Raw genomic sequence first — 24,301 nt, 5'->3', positions numbered from 1 at the left:
GACCAAACACATATCAGCAAGTGTAAGATCGCAGTCCTGCTTCAAATGCCCAGGTGCTCACATCACAACTGGCAGCAATCAGGAACACACAGTAGGAATAGAGAATGACCTACCTTTTCACACAGGAGAGAGAGCGAGCTCCTGCCAGAGTTGCCACAGTGGCATGGTGGCATCAGGGGACATTAGGAGGGCTACAACTAATGCTGTTTCTGTTTGTGACAGAGTTCAAAGGGTTGCATCTTTCACATTTTACAAGCACGACATTCTACAAAAACCATCTCCGCACTTGTGTTATGAATCTCAGTCTCTTTTTCTCCAATGACAACCTCCTTTGCTTTACAGCAGAAGGAAGGAAACAGTCATGGCGGCTTACTAGGAAGTGATCATAGTACCTAAAACCAAAGCAGTGACTCAGACCTGATTGTGTGGGGGGTGGCGAGCAACCTTAGTTCTGATAAATAGGAGTTGAAGGCCACTCAACAGCCCACAATATTTGAACCAGAATATTCTATATAGGTTCTTCTCCTGTGCTCATCTCTGCAATATTGAGCACATTCCAGCAGCAAAATCTGTGTTCACTAGCTTCAATTCAATTCTTTAATAAAAGGAAGTCAGAGGTGGAATGTAAAACTCCTGTAACACGAACAATGAGATATTCATTTTTTCCTAGGTATGTTGACAGCTCAGGCATAACATGAGTATAATGAATAGCCCATCACAGGCAGTGGAGTGTCATATTGCTCCAATAAGAGAGCATAGAGGGAATAAGATAGGAGCATAATTCTGCATGTTACCGCAGATCTTAAGTTTTCTTTTAGACATTGTGGAGAATTAACAAACAAGTTATAAAGGAAAAGTTAGGGGCTATAAGGGTCATTATAGTCCAGGGTAGAGAACAACATTGTTAGGGTCTGGGATCTGCCTGTAAACAGTGTTATACTGAGAGTTTTCTCTGTGGAAATACCTTAAATGGAGCACGCTGCAATATTAAACCTCTGAGAAGAGAGGAGATACAGTGCTCCTAGAGATTTATTTTTTAAAACCTACTTCCTATAAAAGGCACTTGTTTCAAGCACATTACAATCCGGGGTTTTTACAATCCTTCCTCCAATCTAACAAAGGAAAAGAAAACAGTCAAGCACAGGGTCTGGAACTGGAAACCGCATACGAGAGTCAGAAATTATATGACAGAAGCGTCTTTGTTCCAAATTACAAGGGGCAATTGCCCCTTATTTGGCTTTCATCAGTATCATTTAGGGAAACTCTTAAACCTGAGATTTGGGCAGCTTTCTTTAAAGTAAGCAATCCACCACTATTTCTCTTTACAGCCCAACCTTTGAACAATCATTAACTAAACTCTGGTCTATTTTCTGGGTGGAATCTATGGATTTTTAAGAGAGTCTACATGGCACAAAAACATTTGAACCACAAATAAGGAGAAGGCTCACTAGTACAAAAATACTCTGAGCTTCAACACACCCGCCCTCTTGCCCCTCCTCTTTTTTTTTGGGGGGGGGGAAAGGGGTGCTAATTAGCTCTGTGGTATTCCCAGAAGAGCCACCTTCTACAAATTAAGGCCAGACTTTTCAGTTTTGTTTTTTAAAAATATTTTTGCATGTTTAACATTAGACACCTGCAGCCTGATTTTTCCAAAGAATGCCGAGCCCTTAAAAAAATAAAATCAGGACACACATGTCTAAAGCTGCGCATGCAAAGTTGAGGAGCACTTTCAAGAATTTTAGGACTGAGTACCTGAAGAACAGTCCACGGCAGCTGCAGTTAATTCTGTGGTAACCTACTGCAGGTAGGCATATAACAGTGCATTGTTAAATAATGGGATTCTGTCCATTTTCTTTAAAAGACCACTCTGAACAAAAACCCCTAACCCTTTGCCAAAAGAAATGAAGCCCATAATGCTTAAACCGACCAGTATGTGTCTATTACTATGGTGATGAACACCAATATAAGAAAGGAGAAGATTTTATCAAGGAAATGGATTTCACTGTCCATATTCCACTAGCTTGTTGTATTAAAAATTAACTAGCTAGCTAGCCGAGGTTTCAGAGGGTAAGTTTTTTCAGCTGGTGAAGGTCTTCCCTTGTTTGAAATGGTGCAACTACACTCCTTGCTGGCCACCAATGGTTCAAATCAGGGTTTATTCTCAGAATATTAAAGCCTCTCTCTAGACTGCATTACAATACTAAGCAACACACGTCATCATATACTCCTACTTCAAGCATTACACTTCACTTTTTAAGAGTATATTCAATACAGTCCCTGGGAGTAAAGGAGTGAAAGGGGAGAGAGGGGTGGAGCCACTGATGAACAGATACATTTTCGTATTTTTGTAGGGAACAGAAGTGTAATCTTAAAATGACACGCATAAAGCGGAAGCAGACAGGTGCAGAAGCATGTTGAGTTAGCACCTTTGTTGTTTGCCTCTGATCTTGATAAGACAGTTGTCTCTATTTTAAAATTCCCTTCTCATCCTTCAAGACAGAAAGGGATACAGCCACATGAAACAGCTGTTCAAATTCAAATAGAAAAAGAACTTAAAAAAACCTAACAAACATGAAGAGGCAGATACAGGCCTGTTTGGCAGATTATTTTTTTTGATAAATCTTAGAGAGTTAAAAAATACCCAAAACAAACTGCACTGTAATCAAAAAATAATCAAGCTCAAAAAGGTAGTCACAAAAAATAAAGACTGTATTTTTCCTCCAAAGATCAAAATTATAACTAGTCTATAACTATAAAGACATTCATGTCAGACAGAAGTTCAGTGTCCAGAATGATTTTTTTGTAATACAGAAATCAGATACTGCAATATTTTTTCTGCCCAAAAATCCCCTTTGCTTAAACTGCTGAATTGTTCCCTCAACAAATTTTGTGAGTAACTTGCTTTCCCTACAACGTACAAAATTCTTTCTCCACCCTCAGCTCATCTAAAGCTCTTCTTTTGTCCTCGTTAGTTTTGTTGCATGTTCCTCTACAAATTTACTCAAATGCTCTAAGTCTCTATTCCCGCCTTCAAATTTAATAGGGTTCTTTTTGTTGTTGCCGGGAGCAAAATAGATGGTGGGAAATCCTTCCACTTTGTAGTGATCATTTGTCACGTCATTGGCAGTAGCATCCATCTTGGCAATGACTAGGTTTTTCTGGTTCTTATATTTTTTAGCCAGCTCAGCGTATACAGGTTCCAGTTGCTTGCAGTGTCCACACCAGGGGGCATAGAACTCTATTAGGACATCAGTCTTTGGATCCATTACTATGGCGTCGAATGTTTTACCCACCACAATCTTCACAGGCCCTTTGTTATTTTTTGGTACTGGCTGGGATTTCACAATAGGTTTCAGTTTTCCTAGGGGAAAATAAAACAGAAAGTGAAGTCAACAAAAGAGGCCACCATTAGACTGAATTAAGTTTCCTCTAGAGAGAGGCTTTAATATTCTGAGGATAAATCCTGATTTCAACCATTGGTGGCCAGCAAGGAGTGCAGTTGCACCAGTTCAAACAAGGGAAGATGTGAGCTTCACCAGCTGAAAAAAAAAAACAAACTTACCCTCTGTTTGAAACCTGCGTTAGCTACTTAATTTTTTAATACAACAAGCTTGTGGAATATGGATGGTGAAATCCATTTCTTTGATAAAAATCTTCTCCTTTCTTATATTGGTGTCTATCACCAGAATAATAGACACATACTGGTTCATTATATTAGCAATGAATATGAATTAAGGACTGCTGTCATTTGAACATACATATTTCATAAGCAAATATAAGAAAATTTGGGGCTTACCAACCCTTTCAAGTGACTGACAGACACACACAGTGTGTTAGTACGTAGCTAGAATTGTCTAAATGCCACTGTGTAGTCTGAGCGACACAAAGTTAAGAAGGGGGCAAGAGATAGCTATCACCTGTCTAACACAGAGTTCTGTTTCAGAAACAAATCCAGGAAGAGGGGTGTGGTGGGGAAGAACAGGACAAAACACCCAACCAACACCAAAACAAGAAACCCAAAAAACACAACCTGCCGCCATGTGCGCACAGTCCCTTCACCACCCCCACAGATCACCAACTCTGTGTTTTAAGTTTTTTACCTTTTTTGAATGCCAAAATGAATTCCCTGAGCACATCAGAGTCAAACTCCTCTGGTTCCATGGCATATTTCTTGCCACCCTCATCCAGGATTGCAGCGTTAACATCTTCCCCACTGTCAATCAGCCCCAGATCCTTTATTTCAGAAGAATAATCTTCCTCATCAGAAATGGCAAAAGTATATTCAGGGAAGTCTTTGGCTACCTCTAAGACTTTGCTTCTCCAGTACTGGGTAGCTGAAATCACCAGAACACAATAGGATTAGCAATTTCTCTCTTCCCCAAAGGCAATTATTTTGGGGGACGCTCACGAGAGTTAAACTCACCAACACGATAATCAAAACTAAAGTCTACAGTATAGTAGACAACCACTAGAGGACGCTTAGCATATCTCTTAGCATCATTGGAGGTTTTGCGATGACCAACTAGTGGCAAAGCATGTTTTGCCACGTGATCCTTTATTTTAGACCCATCAGTAGAATCCTGTTTAAAGTAAAAAGAGTGCTGCACTTAGTTTAAATAAATAAAATAAAATTTCAAGTTGTACATTTCTATTATAATACAGATGTATTTTGTATATAAAACATGCACAATAAATCTCGGAGGTCCTTGAACAGGAGAAGTAGTTTATGCCGTCAGTGCCTTTGGAGGTGGAAAAGGCACAATTAGAGTGATTTCATTCCACTTTAGGAGACAAAAGAGCTGGTTCCATTCTCATCCGTGTAAATAAGAGAAGGAGTAACTCCATTGAGGTCAATGGAGTCACACCAGCATAAAACCAGAGTGAGGACAAATCAGTCCCACTGTAATTAAACCAAAAGTAACAGTTAGGGTCTGATCCAAAGTCCACCGAAGTCCGTGGAAAGATTCCCATTGGCTTCAGTGGGGCTTGGATCAGGCCCTTATAATCTTAAGGAAATATCTAAATTAACTGGACTATTAAATTCCAATTGGAGGATATGAACGGCTCATGTATATGAATGAAAAGGGTCTTCATACATACTTGTAATCAAGCAAGCAGACTTCATTTTTCCTAATAGCCTGGAAAACTACTCACTTTAAGATCCAAAACATTCATTTTGGGCTCATGTTTTGACTGAAATTTTTCAGGTTGCATGACCACCAGTTTTCCAGGAGTCACTTTCAAGAATTTTGCAATCTCACTGCTGAAGGTGTGGTGAAACTTGTAATCTTCTCTTAAGCCATTAGCTGAGAAATGAAGGTGGGGGGAAAAAAATAATTAGCAACTAAAAGCTACTGCACCGGAGGGCTTGTTGACATGGCCTTGCAATTTGGTCTACGGTGTGTACCAAAGTGCTGCACTGTAACTCCCCCATGTGGATGCTACAGGCATGAATTTAGAGGCTCCTAGTTTGCATTAATTTAATCCTCTTCACACAGGATTACATTAATGCAGACTAGGAACCTTTTAGGTCATGCCCACAGCAGGTTTAAACTAAACTAGTGTAAAATGGTGAATTCTCTGTAACTTGGAAGTCTTTAAATGATGACTGGAGGACTTCAGTAACTCAACCAGAGATTAGGACCCTATTACAGGAGTGGGCAGGTGAGGTTCTGTGGCCTGCAATGTGCAGGAGGTCAGACTAGATGATCACGATGGTCCCTTTTGACCTTAAAGTCCATGAACATCCACACAGGAGTTAACACAGCATTTTTTGGTACCCCGCCCTCCACCCCCCCTCCGTAATCCAAACTTCAGGGCAGTGCAGACATAGCCTAAGATTAAAATCCTTTAACTCTAGTTTATAGAAATTCTCCCCTTGCCCCAAGATTTGGAAAGTAGTGGCATCTTAGAGACTAAACTTTTAGAACTTTATACTGCCTCAGGTATTACTATATTTCCACCCACAGGTGAGAATCTGGAGACAAATTTAGCATGCACCTTCGACTGCGCCTGACCTGAACTCTGCCCACCAATCTATCTCCCCTGAAATTTAGTCTAGTATTCCAAAACCCTGAGCAACTTCAAATAGCTGCTTTATAATATTTATTTTAATATATTTTGGAATAGGCACCTTTCAAAGTAATATTTGTGGCTCTCTCCCAAATGAGAGACAGTGCAACAGTTTGCTGTGTTGGAATGGCCAGATTAATTGTGAAGCTGTACTGCCATGCAGGTGATCAGAGCAGTAAGAGCTAACAAGTATCCTTTGCCATGGGGAAAGGAAAGAGGGAATGTCTTGCTGCTCTCTATCCCCCTCAGGTTGCTGCCAAGAGCAGCATTGACTAGTTCAAATGATCTGTGTCCAACCTTCTCCACCAAAGGGAGGGAGGCAGTAATGCTTAGCCTCTTGTATATTTAAATACTGCAAACCTCCCAGAGCACTGAATAGGAGCAACTGGATTGTCAATGATCTGTACTGAGGGACTGGAGAGAAGCACCCCCATCCTCAATACTTCCCCCTTCCTCTCCACTCCCAGCCACCAAGGTTGAGCCCCTATTCTCCAAGCTTCTTCTCCCTCCCCTGAGGAAAGTAAGACCCTTCCCACCACTCTGACTTTGAGCTTCCTCTGCACCCCACTGTCCCCACCTGGTGCTCATACACCCCAACTCATTAACTGCCTCTCAGCTACCAGCCTTGCCTCTCCACACACTTGTACTGCTGGTTCTGTATCCGTTCTCCCACACCTGGCCTGACCTCCTATTGCAGCCATACAGCCAGCTTCTTCCCACTGGCTCCCTACTCATGAAGTGTGAGTGTCATCTGGAACAGTCAGGAGGGAGGCAGCAGATGTCAGCATGGCAGGCAGGGGAGCGGAGAGGTCAGCACTGGTCTCTCTCAAGAGTCTTAGAGTACGTCAGTTACCAGCAGACAGAAATCCTCCCTCCTTCCCGGGCACTACACACCGCACAGTTGTCCCAAAGTATTACGAAATAGCTAGTCCTCAGAGGACCTCTACCTGAGATGTTAGCCAGTTTCCTAAGGATTAAAGATAAACTGAAAAGCTAAAATAAAAATTAAACTCAGAGCAGAAATAGGTGAACACTCCCCCTAGGCAGTCCATGGGAGAACACAGAAATGCCTTTAGCTTAGTATTTGAAAAATATAATTTACCAGCATCTTGATACAGCTGGTAGGCTTTGTCCATCTCTCCATTAAAGATGCCAATGATTATGACATCATCGCCATCCTTCAGAAATTCTTGTACCTGTTTGGTAGCCTGAATCTGTTTGGATGGAGGACCAGCCTGGTCAATCATGTAGTCAACAATACCTGGGACAAAAACAAAAAAAAGTTATTCAGAAGATTTACTTGAAAGCAAGGTTCAGGTACTGTGCCTCTGAGGCAATTTCCATCTTGTAAAGAACACATTTCAGTTGGAGATCAAGCTTTCTAAACAGATGTACTACAGTAACAACAACAAAAATGCTAAATGATCAAGATTTAGGCCCTCTAATTTAAATTTAGGTGTTCAATTTAGGACTGCTTTTCAGAAGAGCTGAGCAACTGCTACTTCTACCAAATTCAATTGATGTTGCGATTACTTGGCTCTTCTGAAAATCCAAGACCCGTTTATTTGAAATTGAGCATCCAAAACACAAGACACCACCTGAAAATGCTGACTTTAATTCCTCCTGGGTTTTAACCTGGTTAAGAACAGCACTCAACACTGTCAGCACTTAAGTGAGACATCTCTGTGTAGCGGAATGGCTGCCCATACTGGCACTGCTGTGTCACCTATATTCAACTTCTTGTTTTTGTAAACTGGTTTGAGTTGTCTCCCATATGAAAAGGTGCTGTAAGTAGGGCCCTACCAAACTCATGGTCCATTTTGGTCTATTTCACGGTCATAGGATTTAAAAAATCATAAATTTAATGATTTCAGCTATTTCAATCTGACATTTCACGGTGTTGTAATTGTAGGGGTCCTGACCCAAAAAGGAGTTGGGGGGGGGGGGGGGGGCGCGAAGAGGTCACAAGGTTATTGTAGGGGGGGGGTTTTGTGGTAATGCTACCCTTACTTCTGCGCTGCTGCTGGCGGGGTGCTGCCTTCAGAGCTGGGCACCCAGCCAACAGTCGCCACTCTCCAGCTGCCCAGAAGTAAGGGTGGCAATACCACGACCCTCTTAAAGTAACCTTGTGACAAGTCCCTCCCCACCCCCTGCCAGCAACTCCCTTTTGGATCAGGACCCCCCATTTGGGAAACACTAGTCTCCACAATGAAATCTGTATAGTATAGGGTAAAAGCACAGAAAAGAACAGATTTCACGGGGGGAGACCAGATTTCATGGTCCATGATGCATTTTTCATGGCCGTGAATTTGATAGGGCACTAGTGATAAGATCCAGGGTTCTGCGGAATTCAGTTAAACCTGTTAACCTAGGCAAAGGACAGAATGCAGTTTTCCATGCCCTATCACTCCAGCTACACCAACAGCAGAATTTACACAAGATTTTTTCAAAATTTTTGTGGTTCATCCTTCCCTCCTCCCCCAGCCCCCCCAATACTAACTCTAAATAGTAAGACCCGTTACCATATTTTTCTCGTGGGCCGTTGTAGTCAAAAGGCTTGCCCTTGCGGAAGATTTTCAGAGTTGGATAACCAGAGACGTCAAACTTCTTTGCGAGATCTGTTTCAGCAATGGCATCCACTTTAGCTAGGGGAATTGGGGGGGTGCGTTTGCTGAGTTCCTGGGCAGCTTTCTCATACTCTGGAGCGAGCCTTTTGCAATGTCCACACCTAAAGGAAAAAAAAAAAAGGGGGGGGGGGGGGGGAGAAGAGCAACGATATTTTATAGGTAACAATATCTAGTATGTGCTTCTTACCTTCCAGGCATGTGAAGTGGGGAAATTCACATTTCCAGAATGGAAAATAAAGTAGGGATGTTACATTCTTAATTTTTCCCCCCTAGTGACTCTTCAGAGAGGTGCTTTCTTAATGAAGGCTGTACCAGACTTGGTTTTAACCACATCATGACATGCCCTCAGCCTATTAAAACATGGAATATCTCAGGGAGGATAAGTTCCACAGAGAGTTACTCCTCTAGCTTTTCACCTGCTGAGAACTAGATCTCTGCAATGGATTAAGTTTTGAGTTTAAAGTGACCAATGATTTTGTCATAGCCTGTGGGGAGGGAAAAAACAAAAACACAAACCACAAACACCAAAACCACAACAAATAGCAGCTAACTTTTTCCTCAACAGATGCTCAGGACTGGAGTAACGGGGTGATAAAAGTCAGAAAATGAATCATGTTCTAGTGTTGCCAAACACTATGCAAATATCTCCAGGTCTATGTGGCTATCTCCAATGCTACCTCCCCACCCGCTTTCATGAGAAAGAGCTCTTTAAAATATCAAGTTCAGTATAAGGAGTATTCCCATTTAAATACACAACTCATTCAAAACAGAATACCATTCTAAGCATGCTGTCAAGCAAGCAAGCCATTTTAAGAAGGGATAGGTTTATAGAAAAACTAAATTTGACAGGAGGGGGCCCCCAGCTGTCCCTCCCTTCCAGTTTCACAGCCATGCCACATCTGTGAAAAAGGAGAAATTTGCATTTTGTCTTACCATGGGGCATAGAACTCCACCAGCATTATGTCAGCATCATTCACTACTTCATCAAAGTTATCTTGGGTCAACACCAGTGTAGCTTCTGGAGGAGGGGTCCAATTTGGATCAGAAACTTCTTTAACTTTAGCCACAATTGCTGAAAAACAATTGAATACACAAGTTTGTAATGCTGCATATCCATGACACCTGTATCTTTCCTAGTGCTGTAGTGTCAGTTTATGAGGAAGATTTGAGATCAAGAATTTGAGACATGAGTGACTGAGTATTGTCTTGGATTGAGCAGGACTAAGGAACTCCTGAATTCTAATCCTAGCTATACCCTTACTTGTTTGGGCTCCTTTTGTGCCTTACTTCCTTGTTAATGGACCCCATAGAAATGCAAACAATAAACAAAAAGTCAGTATTTCAATTCATGCTCCTCCAGATTTATAGAGCGCAAATACAGTACATTGCAACAAGTTATTTCAGCGTCTCCTTTTCTTATTGAACATTTTGGAATGACAGCTCTGGAAGAGCCAGCTTTTCTCCCAGCCTAGACTGAAGTATAGTAACATCTCCTTAAGTGTCAAATAAGTAGCGGCTTCACAGCCATTGCCAATATACCAATACTGATACTACTGTTAGTTGGCCTCTCTCAGAGCATGAAAGAGTACCATTTTAACAGCCAAATTGCTGTACATTAGTAAACGGGCGGAGGTGACAGATGAAAGAGAATCCATTGGGTTTCAGTGACACCCAATATCCGGTGAAGTCATACTGTAACAGGAAGCTATTCAAAAGGCCCTAAAAATAAATAAATAAAATAAAAAGAATAATCTTGGTCTTAACATTCCTCCATTTAAAAGTCAACTGAAATGAAGGTGCTGTGCACTCAGGAACAGACCGTACAAATGGATCAGCGTGTTTAAAAAGCCCCACTTATACGTCATAAGATGCCACTTCACCCTTCCATTCACTTCATTACACTGAACTCAGAGAGAGCACTGCTTACCATCTTCTGTTCGGGATCCATCATAATCAACTGTCTGCCCCTTCTTCAGAATTTTGATGGTTGGATAGCCGCTAACATCAAAACGACCTGCCACAGCAGTGGCTGCAGTAGCATCTATTTTGGCAACTGGAATGGGAGGATCATTTTCCTTCAGAGTTTTGGCTATCTTTTCATATTCTGGAGCAAACTGCTTGCAGTGCCCGCACCTGTAAAATCAGAGACATGAACTTGAAGATATATTTTGCTACTCCGCATTTCCACAGAGCGTTCCACAAGACGACCTCAGAATTAGTGTGTTATTTTTCTTGCTATGATTTCAGATCTAGAATAGATAAAAGTGTCCAACTGTATTGTTTTAGTAATGTTTGCCCCTGCTATACACAATCTCTCCAGTTCTTACAGTCACAACAGTTATCATAAGATAGTTAAACTTAGAACACTGGCCTTCCTCACTATCGAAAAAGGAAAACTCTCTCTCTATATATTTATAATCGTGCACAGGGATAGGCAACCTATGGCACGCATGCCGAAGGCGGCACGCGAGCTGACTTTCAGTGGCACTCACACTGGTCCTGGCCACCAGTCCGGGGGACTCTGCATTTTAATTTAATTTTAAATGAATCTTCTCCATCGTTTTAAAAAACTTATTTACTTTACATACAACAATAGTTTAGTTATATATTATAGACATATAGAAAGAGACCTTCTAAAAACATTAAAATGTATTACTGGCACACGAAACCTTAAATTAGAGTGAATAAATGAAGACTCGACACACCACTTCTGAAAGGTTGCCGACCCCTGGTATAGATGTATGATTTCCATTGACACCAGCCAGAGGACTAAATCCCTAAAATTTCCCATCAGCATTTTACTCATGTCAAGTTCTTTATACTGGTCATAATCTAGGAATCTTGATAGGGCTTATCATTATGATCTGCAGGTAGGGTGACCAGACAGCAAGTGTGAAAAAAAATCGGGATGGGGGGCGGGGAGGTGGAGAGGGGGAGTAATAGGTGCCTATGTAAGAAAAAGCTCCAAAAATCGGGACTGTCCCTATAAAATCGGGACATCTGGTCACCCTATCTGCAGGGTCACTTATGAATGGGTTGGAATGAGGTAAGAAAGAGAAGTGAGTAAGATGGGAAGGGATCAGGTCACTCCATGAGTTGCAAATCCAAGCGGTTGCTTGTGCATAAAAGGTGACATTTTTAGGTGAAACGGGATAAGGAGACAAAAAATGAACTATATTGCACACAAAGTGGTTTTAGAATGTTGCAGCAGAGACGGGAAAAACCACACAAAACACAAACAAAAACCACAGTCAATACAGCAAATAGTCCTTAAATTGCTGTGCATGTGTGGGCCCACCAGTAGAGAGAATGCAACAGTCAAGTTTGGTGATCCGGTTGTCAGTGGACGGCTCTTGTATGAAGCGAGAGCAGAAGGGTGGTGAGCACTAGTTGAATCAATGGTCTGATCCAAGATGACGGGTCTCATACTCCTATCTTGGAGTCCAAAGTTATTGCTGTACTTGCCCACCCAGTAACTACATTAATATTATTTAACTGATATTGTAAAGTACTTTTGAATGGTAAGATTATTAAGAAGTGCTATCTAGATGGAAGTTCGAGGCTCTGACTTTCAGCCATAGTCTCCATTATGACCTCTGTTTTTAATATCAAGAAACATTCATACTTTGATTTGAAGTTGTCCATGCCTGAAGAGGAGTTTCAGAAAGTTTAAGCAAGATCCATTCAGCTATTATTGAGTTAAAGGGCAACCAGCTCCTCCTATCGACCTCCAAACCACTCCACTGTAAAAACCGTAACCACTATTTGAATAAGGCTACAGCAGAAACAACAAAACTGTGACTCCTGGCATAGATCATTAAAGACTTTGGGTGAAATCCTGACCCTCACTGAAGTCTTTTGCTAAAGTCATAAGTAATGATTATGGGAGGGAAATAAAGACAACTGTGTGAGCATGTGTGTGGGGGGGACCACTACGGAGCATGTTCAGTCAGCAGCTAAGAAGAAATAAAAGGTGCCTAATAGAGTCCCATCCACCTATGACATCACTGCACACTCGCTCTGTCCGGCCATCCTAGAAATCCATACAGGGGCTGGGGCTGCTGGGACAGCCTGCATGACAGAGAGAGTGTTACTCTTATTTCCATAGGAAAAATCTTAAATCAGTTTTGTTTAGCATCAAGGCCAGGTGAAAAAAGTTAAAAGAAAGAAGTGTTTCCATTTTTTTCCATTACAAAGATACAACCATCACACATATGTAACTATGCCCTACAAAAAAAAAAAAAATTGCAGGCAAATTCCAGCTACAAAGGTGGGAACTCATCCCTGCCTGATTCTATTCAGATATTACATGATGGAGGCCAATATAAGAAGCTAGATAGGTTCATCTAAATGCTAATTGGGACCAAATTTTCAACGTTAACATTAAGCGGAGACCATCTTTCTCACTCAAAAAAAGTGTTTCGCATTTAATTTCCTTGGCTGCTTTTATGTTAATACATTGTTAAATTACAGTTTAAAAAATAAAATCACAAAGTCAGGCAACGCAAAAGGTTCCTGCAGCAGTGCTAACTCAGCATCTTGCCTACAATTTCTGTTCCTAGGTTTTCCTTTTCTTTAGTATATTACTGTTTGTGGTGTAAAATGCACTAGATTAAATATACTGGCCTAAATTTCGTTTCTAGTTGTATCAATATAAATCCAGGGTAACTCCTCTGAATGCACCAGAGTTACACCAATGCAAATTGAGTATCTGCAGAATTGGACTACTGAGATGTACAGCAAAATGCTGTCAATAATGCCGACCTTAAGCGAGTCAATTTTTAGTTATACCATATTCCTATTACACTCTTCCACCAATGTCAAGTGGCCTTAAAGTGGGCAGAAATAGCCTCACAACAATACCCTTGAACAGGGAGCTCCCCAACCAGAGAAGCACTGGTTTAAGGGGCCTGTCTTAGCCCTGCTCCCAGCCCCCAGTGGAGATGGATGATCAAAGACTGGCCAGAGTGTACTGTATTATGGCTACTTTCTGCTTCTCAGGGCCACGGAGTACCAAGGGAAGCAAAGCCAGCTGCACCTACTCACAGTGGGAAACCCCTGCATGTCTTTGGAATATAGGCAACTATATACTAAGGCAATTTGAAGCTGCCTTTGCCCCCCAATTCAGTCCCAACTCCAGACGCATTAAGGGGGTAACTGAGAATCAGGCCCAGAATCCCTAGCCATTTTCTGATGCTGGGCTGAATTCTACCCGGACCTTACCTGGCTGTGCAGTGCGGAGGATGCAAGGGGCCTTCTTCCTTAATCTCCCACATGACCTGCATGAGAGCCAGGCACAATTGCAACGTCTGTGGTCAGAACAGCTCTGTCTCTACTCCCCCTGGGATACACAGTGCCCCAAGAGCATAGAGCCATGGCTCTACCTACAGTGTGACCAGCAGTCAGAAGGAACAGGCTGCAGTTCATACATAGGTGCAGCTCCAGGCATACTCCTAGAGTAGGCTGGGGAAGAGTTCTACTTCCCAGTGCTCCCCCTGCAATCATGCCGCTCTACGTCACACCTTATTCTAGGCTCTGCCTAACTGGCACAATCCAGACCTGTGATTTTAGCTATGTAGATTTGCATGCTATTAAGCTGCAAGTGACAAATCTGTCCACTGAAAGCGATAAATGGATCACACAAACCCAGCTGAAATATGTACACTAAAATAAATTTGACTGACTCCTGAGGAAAGTATTTAATGGAGGGCTCAAACCCCATAGACATATCCATTTGGGATAGAAGGGCTATTAAAATGCTGCAAGTTTCAAACCTACCATGGTGCATAGAACTCCAACAGCACGGTGTCTTTGTCTGCAGTAAAGGTATCGAAGTTTGCATCATTCAGAACTAAAACACCATTTTCTTCTTTAACTTCAGAATCATCATCCTCATCGTCATCATCGTCATTGTCGTCATCATCATCATCGTCATCATCATCCTCTTTTGTAATAGATTCTAGAAAAGTGGGGGGAAAAAACAATACAGGTTAGGTTGTTTCAAGTTTAATGATAAAGCAACACTGTCAGGTTAAAAATTATACTTTAAGTCTTTAATACCACATGGTGAGTGTGCAATTGTTTTCATTTAAATTTTTTCCCCAAAGTATGGGAAACTTATTTTATTCTTGCATTCGCTCACTGAAATTATACTAGTCAGTTTCACTTTCTCGTTCTCAGTTCAGGAGATTGTTCAATCCACAACAAGATTTTCATTACATTAAAAAACAAAACAAAAAACCCCAAACCCACCATTTTGGAAATTTTATCTAGATACAATGGTTTCAAAGACTTTCTTTGTGTTGTACCCATCATGGCCTTGCTCCTGCATTGGGATCCTCTAGTGCAGGGGTCAGCAACCTTTCAGAAGTGGTGTGCCAAGTCTTCATTTATTCACTCTAATTTAAGGTTTCGCATGACAGTAATACATATTAACGTTTTTAGAAGGTCTCTTTCTAGAAGTCTATAATATATAACTAAGCTATTGTTGTATGTAAAGTAAAGTAAATAAGGTTTTTAAAATGTTTAAGAAGCTTCATTTAAAATTAAATTAAAATGCAGAGCCCTCCTCCCCCCCCCGACCGCTGGCCAGGACCTGGGCAGTGTGAGTGCCACTGAAAATTAGCTCGCATGCCGAAGGCAGCACGCGTGCCATAGGTTGCCTACCCCTGCTCTAGTGCAAATCCCTGTGTCCATGTGGAGTCTCCTTAGATGTGCTAGATGTAGTAAAATTCCGTGTGATAATGCAGACAAATCTGAATAAACAAAGAGCTTTGGTTTTGGCCTTGAATTACCTGACAGTGTTTAACAATGATGGAAGAGAGCAAGAGACTAACTCAGATCACGACTGGATATATACTGAAATTAAGGCGTTTGCTTGGATTTATACTGAGTGTATAATTTGACCTGCTGATTATGCTGTTGCCAGCTCCAGGATAAATGGGCAATATACCAGCTACAACATTACAGCTTTCATCATTTTATTACTCAGGGTTTATTCAGAGTGCTATTTTAAGAATGAATGTATCTGAAGCATTTCCCCCTTGTTTAAATATGTTGTTTTAGGAGGCAACCATGATTCAGGCTGTAGAACTTACTACCTCAAGTCTACAGATATTGGGGGGAGTAGAGGACAGACAGAGAGAGAAGAAAGCAGCCATTCAATCTTGGGTGAAGGTTGTCCTATCTTTGGTTTGTATAGGTTATTTCCACTGCCACGTTCATTCTTGGTTTGGAATTAAAGATGTCAAGTCTCATTAAAAAGCCACTTGAGGGATCAAACCACACCAGCATCGGATAACACTGATATCATTCAAGATAAAAGTAAGCCTTACTGAAGAACTTTCAGGGAGTTAATTTAATAGAACAAGCACTAACAAAGTCAAAGCTCTTATTAACTGCAGGAAAAAGTATTGCCACTGAAGAGCCCAGATTATTAATGTCCTCACCCATGTAGTGGTGAATGTCCAGTCAGTTTATGAACAAACAGATCAGCATGTAGTAAGACAAGAAACCATGTAGGTACCTAGCCAAACGTATCTGTTCCGGGCAGGATTCCCAGCTGGGAAAATGTTCTGGCTGCAACTAAAGTTTGTGCATCCAGGATTAAAGGAACACATGATGGCTAATGGGCAAGGGAGTGGGAATAATAATGGACTACGTTCTTTTCTCAGTTATGCTGGTGTAAATCCACTGATGTCAAATGAGTTACTTGGATTTTCAACAGTGTAACTGAAAGCATAACTGGACCAGAGAGCAGTAGCTTCTAGGGCCACAGGAGGTAAGTTTTACTGTAGGGAGAGTGGCATCGCTCAGTAAGTTTCTCCTGTTTTTAACTCCCCTTCAGCCCCAAAGCAGTTTGTATTTCAGGTGGATGTGCGTTATTTTTAATTAACATTCAGCTTTAAAGGGTATCTGATACCATAGCTTCTGATTAAATGAGTGCTTGCAGGAGCCAGAAGGCTTGCAGAGGTTATCTATCTTACAGTAGCAGACATCTGGATGCAGATTAAGTTTCTTTAATCAACACTGACTACTGTTTCACCTGCTCTCAAGCAGCAACTACAAACGCAGATTTAAAATTGGTCAATGCACTTGAAAAACATGTTATTACTTTGTATTTCCAAAGCATTTCCTCACATAGATCCCAAAGCACTTAAACAAACAAACAAAAAAAAAAAAAAAAAAATCTCAAAGCATTCCTGAGAGTTAGAAAGTCTTACTATATCCATTTTATAGATAGGGAAACAAAGAGATTGCATTTTCAGAGCTGCTTAGCACCCAAAGTTTCCAGTAAACTTGTAAACAGAAGCTGCAAGTGAGCAACAAGTTTAAAAAAAAATCAGGTCTCCACAGGTGTTGAGGACGCTCATCATTTTTGAAGCAAGTCACTCAAGACTGGATTTTCAAGTCACAATGAAATTCTGTGACAGAAATGGGAAGTCAGTTCAGGACTCCTAGCCTTGTCACTAACCACCAGACCACTCTGTGTACCATTGCTTACTTATACTCACCCACCACCCTTTAGGTTGCAAAGTCAAGCATTCAGAGTTAAATGTCAGAATTAATATTGCCTCCACAAAATGAACTCACAAGACCACGAAAGTTTTGCATGAGTAAGAACATAAGGAGTTCAGGCCTAGTCCTACTAGTTTATTAAATGGAGGTGTAATTTTACTGCAGCTTCTGTAATTACCTCAGTATCCTTAAAACGCTTCATGGCTTTCTACAAAAGTACTCCTTGATAGGCCACACAGATCATTCTACACTGCTGACAGTAATATTACACTACTTCATTCCCTTGCCCCTTTTATTTCACTGTCAGAAACACAAAAAAAGCATATTCAGGGCAGATTAAAAAAAAAAAAGACACTTCCCCAATCAGATTTTCTTTTGATTTTGCTATTTAAATTATAATAAGTTTTTCTTTTTCTAAATAAACCTGTTTAAAATGAAATCTGAATTTAATCCAAAATATGTTAAGGTCTAAACTTATTATCTCTCTTAAAATATTTAAATAAAAATAAATATGCTGAACCCATGAGCTTCTATCAAAAACTTTAAGTTCAAGGCTGCTTTTCTATATAAAGAAAGAATCAGGGGACAAACATTTAACTTTTGAGGTCAGGCTTTATAAATATGGCACAATAGACCAGCCTATGTAACTCAGGAGACTCATTTTTAAGAGACTTAGGCAAGTAGGAACTTATATTCCAGTTACTTTCACTTAGGGAAGGGCATATTTGAAAATTTTCCCAGGCTGACCTGAAATAGTCAATTTAATTCACTGACTACAGTTAACTTCTCAGGTTAATAAATCATTTAGTTGTAAATGTGAAACATGTTTTGATAAGAGAAGTTTATGTATTCAAAATGTTTAATGTTTTGTTTAATACAGATAAATTTTATATGCTGTTTTGTGTGTTTAATTAAATTCTAGTTGCCATCTTACTGCAGCTGGACACAAATCACGATAAAGTTAATTACCCAGTAAATAAGCAATATATCATTCACCCTCTTCTAACATACTAAAATGTACAATTAAGAATCTGAAAATATTAAGCTATATAGTTGCTTAAGTTAGTGTACCCTCCTAGGTAGCAAAAAGATGTACTAAATCTAGTGTAAAGGCTCTGTTTAGTTGTAATCAACATTTTTAATGGTTATATCAAAACAATAAGAATGCACCTTTCTTGATAAAATAACTGAAGTACAAAAAGAAAAAGTTGATTAAAAAGAAATCATTGATTTAAATCAATCCACCTCTTGCACTTTCTACTACCAGCGAATTATAAGTCTGCTCTTGAGTTTATCCACTTTTGCCGCTAGTTTCACTAGTGTCATTGCTTCTTAGAGGGTCATTGACTGTCTACCTTCAAGTCTGCTGTCAGTTTCAGAAGGATAAGACCTGCTAAAGATGTGATGCAAAAACCACCCCTACACACACAACCCAGCGGATGAAACTTTAAGTTAGAGATTTACATTTTTAAGAGTCAGGTGCCCTGACAGTTACAGAATGAGGCTAGCCTGTTGAGTGACTACAGCTTTAATTGCAGAAGTAGCAAATAAATATTTGCATATAAAAACAGAGGTCTGTGTGGAAGGAAAAAGAGAAATAGACTTAAATTTTATTATAGCTATGTTTTTCTTTAAGCTTCCTGCAAAAGAAATTGATGAGGCAGTTAAACAACAAATTTTGTTTAAAAATAAAACCTCATGCAAGCAGACACACTAAGTGATCAGCAAATTCATCAAGTCATTATTGAGGGTTAAACTCTACCTTCTCATGAATATGGGTAACTTCTGATCACTTCAGTGGGAACTGAGCACACAGAGGATGGAATTTTAAGAAAATAAACTTGTTGCTTCAATCTTGCCACTGGTTGTAAGAAACGTAACCCAAGCCCTGGGTGCATCTGGATGATCTTCGACCACAGCCAGAAATATGCATGATCACATAGATAATATTTGCATATTTATCAGCAGTAGGGCCTATTCAGGGTTTTTTTTTTAAAGTTACATATGGTCCCACACCAAAACCCTGGATCCAAATACTAATGACTGTTGGATCTAGATGCAAGTTTCACAGCTGGCTCCATCTCTAAGATCTTGAATCTGAACCAGATTCCATTGAACTCTGAGGCAGTTCAGTCTTGGATTCAAATCTGAACTTTGGAGCTTGGACCCAGCTCCAAAATAAATATGCATGTGCATACGAAATGAGGGAAGGACACTCAATGTTAGAACAAAGACAAAATATCTCCCAGAAACTTATTCACCTGGGGAGGATTCTTTCTTAGTTATAATTAAGGCTCCAATTATGTCACAGCGGTCTCAGAAGCTGACCTCCATGACATTTTCTGCCCTGGGGCTGGAACTCCCAGCCAGCCCCGCCCTCACAGCTCCCAGGAGGACCCCGTGCAGCTGCCCAGCCATGGCAGGCGGCTGGGGGACTCTGCAGCTACCAGCTGTCTGGGGCAAGGGGACCCCGCAGCAGCCCAGCCCCAGGGGCAGTGGGATCCCAGAGCTCCCATGCACCGCATCGGTGGGGGACCCAGGAGCCCCAGCAGGAGTGGGTGCTGGACCCACCTACCCCTTTTGTCAGGGATATTTTTAGTGAAAGTCAGGGACAGGTCACAAGCTGCTGTGAATTTTTGTTTATTTCCCATGACCTGTCCCTGACTTTCACTAAAAATATCCATGACAAAAATTTAGCCTTCGTTATAATGTAGTATGTTCTAGTTCTTATAGTTTAGATGCTCATGCTACATATTCTTCTAATGTGATGCAAAAATCAAGGACCTGATAACTTGTAATCATTACAGAGCCTATGGCACTTTTAATAATGTCAGTCATTCACAATCTTTTCTGTACCTGTGTTCCCTCTTCCATACTGGGATCCACCTGTTACCACCTTCCCATTTAACAATTTAGGAAGGACATGGTGGCTATGACTCCCAGACACTTGGTCACAACACTGAGCTTGATAAATCCACCTGTAAGAATATTAACTCAGGTGTCCAAGCGGAAGCTCACGGCAGGAAATGTCATAGCCAAACTACCTCTCTGGTCCCCCACAACTTAAACTATATTTAGTATTCTTCTTCACTTCCAATACAAACTTAGTTAATGCAGAGTAACACTACTTAACTGCTGTATCCCCAGACACGTGGCTGCATTTCAGTGGTGAAAGTAGTGGTCTGAAAATATACCCCTTACTTATCTCACAGGGGTTTTGTGAGAATTAATTAAGATCTGTAAAATACTTTGTGGTCCACAGATGCAGGGTATTATGGGTATGTAATGATTACTATTAAACTAATGCATATCAGAGGAAAATAAACCTCCAGTTTACATATAAAAGTCTTTGATATTGGCAGTGTGGTACTGTATTCTGTACACCAGTCATCTGCAGATAGAGAGAAAAATTCTGGCCCCATTGAAGACAATGGCAAAGCTCCCACTAACTTCAATGGGACCAGGATATCATTCTGAGATGTTTGTGAGCAAATACTCTGCAAGTAATAGGGAAATAAACTCTAGGACAGCTGTATTCTGAAAGCTGACCACAGCAAGTGTTCAGGTGAACAGCCAAGCAGCATGGACAGTGCCATACTAAAGAAGCTTCCTAAGAAAGAGTAAAGGTGTCTCCTGATTGCTGTTCAAAATAAGAAGTAAAACAGAGAGAGCAGAATATACCCTCCCACAAAGTTCTCCTGATCCTCATATAGCAAAGCTGGAGAACCTTAATTGCTGTGTTTCCCCCATGGCCCTAATCTGGTAAATGCTTATGCAGGTGAGTAATTTTACACACAATTACTTTCATTAAATTCAACTATCTGCAGGATTGGGAGCCAAGTGATTATCTCAGAATCTCTGCTCCCACAAAACTACATAGAGTGCCTAACATTTTAGAGGACAAACAAGATTATTGTTTTAATTTGTGTGTGAATAAGGTTTCTAAAAAACTGAAACACCATTTTATATCATGTCCTCAGTCCTATCTAGACTATAAATTATTTCTAATGCAAAGCAGCTTTGTTTCATCTAATTTTGGAAGTGAGGAAATATGCATGGATGACCAAGATACTTACGATTCAACAAAACAAAACTGCAACAGATTATTTGAAGTAAGTGTCCTGTGAGAATATAGAGGTTGTAGATATTGTAGATATTCTGTGTTCTTTTTAATTTTGAAACACTCATTTTTAATGTGAAAGGAGACAGTGAATACTGAGGATGCTAGCACTTCATTTTATACTTTGCAGGAGGAGACAAGAAGAATGAGCTGCAAGTCAAAGTACTAATTTCCATAGCCTAGGACAAGTAGAAGCCCCATAAGAATATTAAAACCCTGAAGAAAGCAACCAGCAGAGTTAGCAAATTGTGATGGATTTTTATTAAATCAAAGTAGGCTTTGAGGTCTGCCATTATTTAGCCCAAGAAAAGGTTTAGGGGGGAAAAGACCCCCAGAGATCATTCCACACAACTTCATGAAGTTAATTCTTTTCTACCGCCTATAAAAGCGCTCTCTTTTCATGATGGTAGTTTCTTAATTTGGAAGGTAATAATTTTTAGATAAGTTGCATTAGGCCAACCACTATCACTACTTATTGATTAGAGGTTTAGACTCATTTCAAGTTCACCTTCAGAAAATAAATGTATGTGTTTAGAAGAGTACAATTTAATCACCACCAACATTAATTTAAGTAGCGGTTACCTATTAAGAAGCGAGAAATTCTTCAAATATAAGAATAGTTATTTCGTGGCATTATCCAGTTAACTTTATGTTAACATTTCAATATGGAGTTGTTTTCCAGGCCATTTAGTTGCTTCAGGTGCAATAGTTAGTTCTAGTTATATTAACATAAAAAGATTGAAAAATATATATTTTTCCTCTGCCAAAATAAGATTAAAGATATAGAAGTTATGAAATAACTTCAGTCTCATTTTTAAACCATGTTTACTTTGCATCACTCCCTCAGGATCCAATCCTAGAAACAGTCTTTATTCACCAACATGTTTGCTAGAATAGGTCTTAGAAATGAAATTCACCCTATTACATAGTATTCACCTAAGTGTTATCCCTCAAATTCTCAGGCCCTGAGCCTACAACTGACTGTGCACAGACACACACCTTGTACTGCAATTAAAATCAATGTGCAGTGCACCCATGTGCATTTAATTGTGCCATTGGCCCTTTAGTAAATGTATAGGCCTCATGCTGATCCTCTGCATTGAGATTAATTTCTCCCTTGGAATTTCTAACCTTATAACAGAGTTTTCATTTCCAGTGTGAGTGACCCAAGGCAATGAGTTACAGAATACATATTTTATGCTTTGTTTATGCTTTCTTTATAGATATTTGCACAAAAAGAGAATAGTCAGTCTTTGGGTTTCTGCAATACAAATAAGAACAGGACATAAGCTAGTTGATCAAAAGCAATCAATGAGTTTCATAGATATTGTAAGGGATGTGGCAATTTTATCTAATTAGCTGATCAATAGTCTTTAGATACTCTGGCAAGCATTTTCCTCATTTAACCTCAGGGCTTTAGGATTACAACTGCCACCTCCTATTTCCAGAGATTTTGGCTTTTTTACACTTTAACCCCTGTGATCCACTAACTGCCCTTATTTTCTCATACTTTTTCTTGCATTTTTTATCATTACTTAACATTTTACTTTTCTACACATCCTGTAATTCTTTTAATTGCTTCCCGACCAGCCCTTGCTTCCCTCCCCCTCCACTAGTTTTAATCTATTCCTTTTAACTCAACAAGAGACCTCTAGCATCTGTATAACAGTACCTTCGCAGGGTACAGCGGATTTATCCCTTTACCAATCCCTCCTCCCTTAAATGTTACAGACCACGACATTCTAACACAAGCCCATTTCCTTTTCAGACCTGAGACAAACCAGCTCTCATCCCCTACAGCAGAACTAATCACACACTCACCTCCACCTTGTTCTTCTTCTTGGCAGCTTGCTAATATAGCAAGCTGAGCCAGCCCCAGGAGGAGCACTAACAGGCAGACTTTACTGACATTCATCCTTGCATGTACTAGCAATACCCTAAAAATTGCACCTTTCACCACCTGACTTGCTTTGCGTCTCTCCTTTTCCCCCCTTCTTTCTCTTCCTCTTAGGGGGCTGGGCCCACACTACACGCCTGCTCTGAGGTGCCTCTCTCCAATTGGCTGTCTCGGGGACCACCAATCACCAGCTGCCACTAGTTTCAGCGGCAACAGTCCTGAAGCAGAAGGGGTAGGAATGAGAGGCGAGGACAAAGAAGAGGAGGGGGCGGGAGGTGGAAGAGGAAGGGGCGTGGCTTCTCTGCGCAGAGTGGCCACTTCTCGCGTTGCGATTGGTGGGTAGGTCAGAGCGGGAGGCACTAAAGGGGGCGGGGCGATGTGGGGGCGGGCGCTAGCAGGCGGCTAGCAGCCCGTGAGGGTGCAACACGTGGGGCTTGCGCGAGCGGGGCTGGGCGCGGCGCGCTGGGCTCTCGTGGGGGGAGCGGGGTGTGCGCGTGGCTGCTGCAGTGCAGTGCAGTGCAGGGGGCGGCTTGGCGGCTGCTGAGCGAGAGGCGCTGGGGAGCTGCGTCCCCAGGCACGAGCTGCTAGGGCCAGGGGCAGGCCCAGGCTTGTGGGGCGCTTGGCTCTGAAACGCACGCTACACAATCGTTGCTCGTCACATGTAGGGGAGGGAGGAACCACAAGCAGCTGGAAAAGCCCTGGTGCCTGAAGCTAAAGCCAGGGAGTCTGCACTGATTAGCTCTGTGTTTCGGCCGTGGTCTGCAGCTTAATCTTGCTATTGTAAAGTGTCCGCTTTCTGTCCCTAGGGTTTGCTTTCAGTCGCTCCCCCCTACCCCAAAGGCTGTAGGGAAGGGAGAAGCGGTTAGAGCCTTAAGAGGAGAACCCTTTTTGTTGCTAGGGGATATCCTCTGTTATCTTTACACTCATGTAGGCTCCAATCTGACCAAATATTTTTTGTAAAAAGTAAAATACACAGATGGTGTGACTTTTCATTCACTTCAGTTTACTTCAGTAAATGAGTAGCGGAGAAGGGGGCATATACTACAAAGGAAGTTTCTGGAATTATGC

The 24,301-nt window shown here is 41.1% G+C and overlaps 1 protein-coding gene across 1 annotated transcript; it reads right to left on the bottom strand.

The window, feature by feature from the left end:
* Window positions 1-2,137: 2,137 nt before the first annotated feature.
* PDIA4 (protein disulfide isomerase family A member 4) lies at window positions 2,138-23,410 on the bottom strand. Its single transcript, XM_054019111.1, has 10 exons — window positions 23,158-23,410; window positions 14,478-14,658; window positions 10,627-10,832; window positions 9,633-9,771; window positions 8,595-8,800; window positions 7,175-7,333; window positions 5,155-5,306; window positions 4,424-4,580; window positions 4,101-4,334; window positions 2,138-3,361 (listed from the first exon to the last, which is right to left on the bottom strand). The coding sequence occupies exons 1-10, from the start codon at window positions 23,249-23,251 to the stop codon at window positions 2,946-2,948; spliced, it is 1,944 nt and encodes a 647-aa protein (XP_053875086.1). The 5' UTR covers window positions 23,252-23,410; the 3' UTR covers window positions 2,138-2,945.
* Between the last annotated feature and the right edge of the window lie 891 nt (window positions 23,411-24,301).

The sequence above is a fragment of the Malaclemys terrapin genome, chromosome 2 (genome assembly GCF_027887155.1).
Source record: "Malaclemys terrapin pileata isolate rMalTer1 chromosome 2, rMalTer1.hap1, whole genome shotgun sequence".
NCBI lineage: Eukaryota > Metazoa > Chordata > Testudines > Emydidae > Malaclemys > Malaclemys terrapin.
This window is presented reverse-complemented; position numbering and strand designations above follow the sequence as displayed.